Consider the following 4,917-nt stretch of genomic DNA (forward strand, 5'->3'; position numbering starts at 1 on the left):
CTCACAAGTTCCACAAACTTGTGAGCGATTGTCTGCACTGTTCTGCTGCAGCTCTTCGGCCTTTGCTCTTTGGACATGACATATAAACCACAACATTTCTTTAACAATAAAACCTATAACTTCTATTAGGCAAATGTACAATATTTGATCATTACTTTTGAAAAGGAAAGATTAAGACTGCTTTACCTTTATGTGGTAATGAGCGCAGTGCAATGAGTCCAAGTCATTAAAGTTGGGCTTTTTTTTGTCTATACTCTTTCATTGTGTTGCATGACTGTTGAGTTGGCAGAAAAAAAGTAATTTTCCGTCAGAAAACATAAATGAAAAAAACTTATTTGTCCAAAACCCATGATGTGACATAATTCATTCCACTTAGGGGAACTTGATTGATTAGTAAGTAACTTTGTGGTCCTTTTGTGTTTGTAAAAGTACCAAAAAGTTTGTAAGAAAGCATTTGCAGTTGTCTTTCTTTACATGTTATTGCCTGATCATTGTATCTAGTTTCACCTCTCGGACCTTCATTTGCTCACTGATCCTTTCCCTCTCCAGTTGTGACCGACGTCTGTCGCCCCCGAAGGTTTCCTCCCTGGTGCGGACGTGCCGCCCAGTGGGGCAGCTGGGCGGCCATCGCTGTGGCGAATGGAGTTTCGATCTGGGCAGGTCACGGGTTCAGTCAGAGCGTGGCCATGATGTGGCTCATCTCCTGTTTTGCCAGTTTCCTGTGTTCCTGCCTGCTGTTGGAGCCTGCTAAGGTGGACACACAAAGAAATACAGATTTATGGCCTTCCTCACACAGACATTCATATTCCCAATGTAGTTTTACTCTACGCAAACCCCAACTCTAATCTTCGAGCTCTTAGAAACTTGTTTACCAGGGCACCAATCATCAAAGTACCACGTATTTCCCTCAGGAGTACTTTAAATAACTGCTGCAAGTCATTTCACGCCTATGCTGCAAACACCCAAAAGACAAAATTCTGGCTCTGGTTACATTAACGATTCGTATTTTACTACGTGAACCCAACTAACAGCCGTGTTGTGTCCCACAGGTACTGTGTGAGGCGGTTTACTACGCAGTGTGTGTGCTGCGTCTGCGGCCAGAAGACCAGGACGTGCTGGTGGAGTTCCCCCGGCTGGAGAGGGTGGTCCAACGGGTGGCCAGGGTCAGTCCACCGCAGGGCTTTGCTCTGTCTCAGGCCCGGCACCAGGCCCGCAAGGTCACCATGCTGCACACCATGCTGAAGGTGAGTCGGAGAGAGAGCGCCGTGTTGATGAGGAGGGGAAGATCTATCTTCGCTGTGTTGTTGCGCTTTTTCTTTTATATTTGTCCAAAACGTCTTTTCATCTCATTTTCAGAACTTCCTGGTTTACATGTTCTTCCTGTTGGTGGTTTTGCTGCTCAACTACTCGGATTCGGCCAAAGATACACACAGCCTGAGACTGCGCACTCAGCTGCAACGAGCACTGCACACACCTGTGTACCACAACGTCAGCAGGTACACACCCTCACACATGCACGGGACCAGTCAAAGGATTGGAGGGACCTTTGACTGGTCCTGTACGAACGCACACCCTGACCTTTCGTTGGGTGAATTTGCTGCCGCATTTAACTGCAGATCCAGAATGTCTCTAAGCAAGTAGCAGGGTTTCCAAAACTATCGCACATTTTAACTGACTTTGCTTTACGTTGTTTTGTGTTTTCATCTGAGGAAGGTTTTGTGTAGGCTCAAAGGAGACCGTCTTTTCTCTCTTCTTTTCCGGTGTTTTCCTTTTACTATTAGACCATATCAACCAAGATTACATGTCTGCCCTTTCTGTTCAAGTTTGTATTAACAACACATTCAAACCGGTAGACTGAAATCAACCCATTGTGTGCACTTGAATGTTAATCAAGCGCATGTTTATCCAGCATTGTAACCACTCTGCGACGTTGCATTTGAGAATTAATAAAACCCTTGATTCTTTTCTCCCAGCCGAGCGGATGCGCTGATGTGGCTGAATGAGTCACTGTTGCCGCAGTTACTGGATGACTCCGCCCTCTTGAGAAACACAGGAAGCGTGTTGCTCGGCACGCTGCGGCTCCGTCAAATCCGTGACACGCAGGGTGAGATGAAAAGTCTTTATTTATGTTGTGAACTTGTTTGGATTCAAGTCGTAATACAGTGTGTCTTAAAGAGTCACAAGTCATTACTTGTAGTATCGTATTTTACTTATTTTTTTTTGGGGGGGGGGGGGGGCAGTATATTCTATTATAAAAAGTAATTGTTTGTTATGTCAAACTATAAAAATGTAATAAAAAATGAGAAAAGGCACAACAAGTCATGAGAATGTGAGGTAAAAACAATCCCACATACATTTTTAGGTTTGGCTTCATAGGGACTCCGGCAGGTTTCCTTATTGTCGTTTCATAATCTGTTTACTAAACTTGTTCTTTTTCAAGTTCAAAAGTATAATTATAAGAACTGATCAAATTATTGCAATTGTATTTGAAGGCTGTCTGAGTGCAGGGGACAGTATTTTGGGAAAGCGTCGGTACCCTCTGACCAAAGACGTTGAGAATGACGCTGCTTTCGGAAGGAACTCTACAAACGGGTAAGAGGAGGAATCAAATCATGACTTTAACGAGGCTGCTTTTAAATTAACTTTTGGGTCTGATCAATTGTAATCTGTCCTTTTTTCCGATATGTATCTCTGGTGTATTTCTAGGGCTCCGGTGAGGCTGTGTCACAGTGGAGATGTGATCCAGCAGCTGAACAGAAGCCTGGATGAGGCCTTCTCCTCCTTACAGCAGCTGCAGGAGCTGCACTGGCTCGACTACAGGTAGTCAACCTGGAAACAGGACTGTAACTAAAATAAAAACACCTACATTTGAATTCAAAGGCACATTATAACAGATAGTTAACGAAGTTTTACTTGGGTGCCAGTAGTTGGCGCAATGATTTTACTTGCCGGATTGCTCAGGAGCCAAAAAAACAGAACCCTGCATAATCGTGGCTTTATGGTGCGGAGGTTATCCCTGAAGGGCAATTTTTCTTAGCCTGCGGTCATTATAAAGTTGCACATGAAAACATAAAATCATTTTCCGAGCCAGGAATGTGGGCTGACTTCCAACGGTTGTTCTGAGAAGAATAACCGATGGCGTGAACAAAACCTAAATTACATTTTTTGTATTCGGTTGCAACTGAACAACTCAATGTCAATAAATAGTGGATTTTTTTTTAAATCCAAATAAACTGTGTATTTTGAACAATTGCTTCATGTAATTTATCTTTTCATGTTAAGTAAAAGCTTTCTGTGATGGAAATATATGATAAATTAAATATAAAATAAGATAATTGGTGACAAAAGAGGAAGTGTGAACTATCTCGTCTCTTGGTCGTGTCGTAGTCCATTAAGTCTGCTCACGTTTCGCATGCGTGTGTGTTTTTGTAGGACCCGGGCCGTGTTTGTGGAGTTCTCGCTCTACAACATCAACACAAACCTCCTCGCGGTTTTCTCTTTCCTGGTTGAGTTTCCAGTTTCTGAGCGTGCCCAGTCCAGCCTGGACCTCCTGGTCATCACCCTGTGGCCAATCACAGGCCTTGACTTGCAGCTGCTTCTCATGGTAACCACTGGCAACCCCTCGGCCAAAAAGACAATACCTTCTTCCAGCTACACCTGAATCCTTTTCCTGTCCCTGGCTTTGTTCTCCAGTTTGACTTCTCTCGTTTTTCCAGATCATCCTCGTCGGCTTGGTGCTGTATTTCCTCCTGCGGGGGATCTTGGGCTTCCTTAGAGAAGGTTACGCGTACTTGCTCTCAACCTGGAGACTCTTGGGCATCTGCAAACTGGTTTTGGCGGCGTCTGTGTGCGGGCTGCACCTGAGCCGCTGCGCCGCGGCCACGCAGCAGTGGGCGTCGTACCTGAGGCACCCTCGGGACGCCTTCACGGACTTCTACCCCGTGGCCAGACAGAGTCAGATGTACACCGCCGCGTCCGCCCTGCTGCTCTTCGTACTGGTGCTCAAGGTAACGAGAGCAAGGCCGAGGAAAGCAGGGCTATTTAAACCGAGGGCCGAGTGTTTGCATATTAAAAAAAACATACCGCTGCCCCTCAACCTCTCTCTCTCTCTCTGTGTCCGGACATCCAGGCGTCCCACCAGCTGCGGTTCCTCAGGGAGTGGGCCGTGTTTGGCAGAGCTCTGCGCTGCTCAGCCTGGGAGCTGCTGGGAGTCGCACTGGCTTTACTCCTGCTGGTGCTGGCGTACTCGCACACGGGACACCTGGTCAGACTACTACTACTAGCTGGCTACACTTTTTTGGACGATGATAATACACACTATTGCCTCTCTAAAATATATAACGCTTCACATAAAAAGGGGTAGAACTGTCCAGATACATGTGTTTCCACACGGGTTTAAACTTTCCTTCGTCCGTCTCCTCTGCTCCAGCTCCTGCACTCGGTGTATGACGGCTACGGCAGTGTGAGCGCCGCCTGTCGGTCTCTGTTGGCCGCAGGTGGGCGTGGCCTAATGACGTGGCGTCCCAGCTGGACAGTTGCCGGTCCCTCCAGTCCCGCCTTTGCGCTGGTTTTCCACGCGAGCTTCGCCGTTCTTCGGCTGCTGCTGCTATGGTTCGTCATCTGTGTGTTACTGAGGAACTACCGGCGCGCTCGAGCGGAGCTCTACCGTCCAGCTGTGGATCTCCAAGACTACGAGATGGTTGAGCTATTTCTCAGACGGCTCAAAATGTGGATGGGACTCAGCAGGGCCAAGGAGGTACGTTTCTACAGCCGTCAGTCTGACCTCTTTTCACAGAGATTTTACAGGCACAAAATATGAAAAGATGATGTGATTGTAGACAATCCATCAGTGAACGTGGCTCTTGGTACTCGTTACAAATATATTCATCAGTCCTCACATCCTTTTCCTCTTCTCAG

General features: G+C 46.5%; 1 protein-coding gene across 4 annotated transcripts in view; it reads left to right on the forward strand.

Annotated features, from left to right (window-relative positions):
- pkd1a (polycystic kidney disease 1a) overlaps window positions 1-4,917 on the forward strand; it is a 45,465-nt gene that overhangs the window by 37,542 nt on the left and 3,006 nt on the right. For all 4 annotated transcript variants that reach the window (XM_040185755.2, XM_078080290.1, XM_078080292.1 and 1 more), the window contains 10 exons: window positions 550-752; window positions 1,050-1,244; window positions 1,357-1,496; window positions 1,974-2,104; window positions 2,493-2,592; window positions 2,707-2,820; window positions 3,433-3,604; window positions 3,717-4,007; window positions 4,130-4,264; window positions 4,430-4,756. In XM_040185755.2, the coding sequence (XP_040041689.2) occupies window positions 550-752; window positions 1,050-1,244; window positions 1,357-1,496; window positions 1,974-2,104; window positions 2,493-2,592; window positions 2,707-2,820; window positions 3,433-3,604; window positions 3,717-4,007; window positions 4,130-4,264; window positions 4,430-4,756 (1,808 nt within the window). The remainder of the gene's footprint in view (window positions 1-549; window positions 753-1,049; window positions 1,245-1,356; window positions 1,497-1,973; window positions 2,105-2,492; window positions 2,593-2,706; window positions 2,821-3,432; window positions 3,605-3,716; window positions 4,008-4,129; window positions 4,265-4,429; window positions 4,757-4,917) is intronic.

This window comes from Gasterosteus aculeatus, chromosome 9 (genome assembly GCF_964276395.1).
Source record: "Gasterosteus aculeatus chromosome 9, fGasAcu3.hap1.1, whole genome shotgun sequence".
In the NCBI taxonomy this organism is placed as follows: Eukaryota; Metazoa; Chordata; class Actinopteri; order Perciformes; family Gasterosteidae; genus Gasterosteus; species Gasterosteus aculeatus.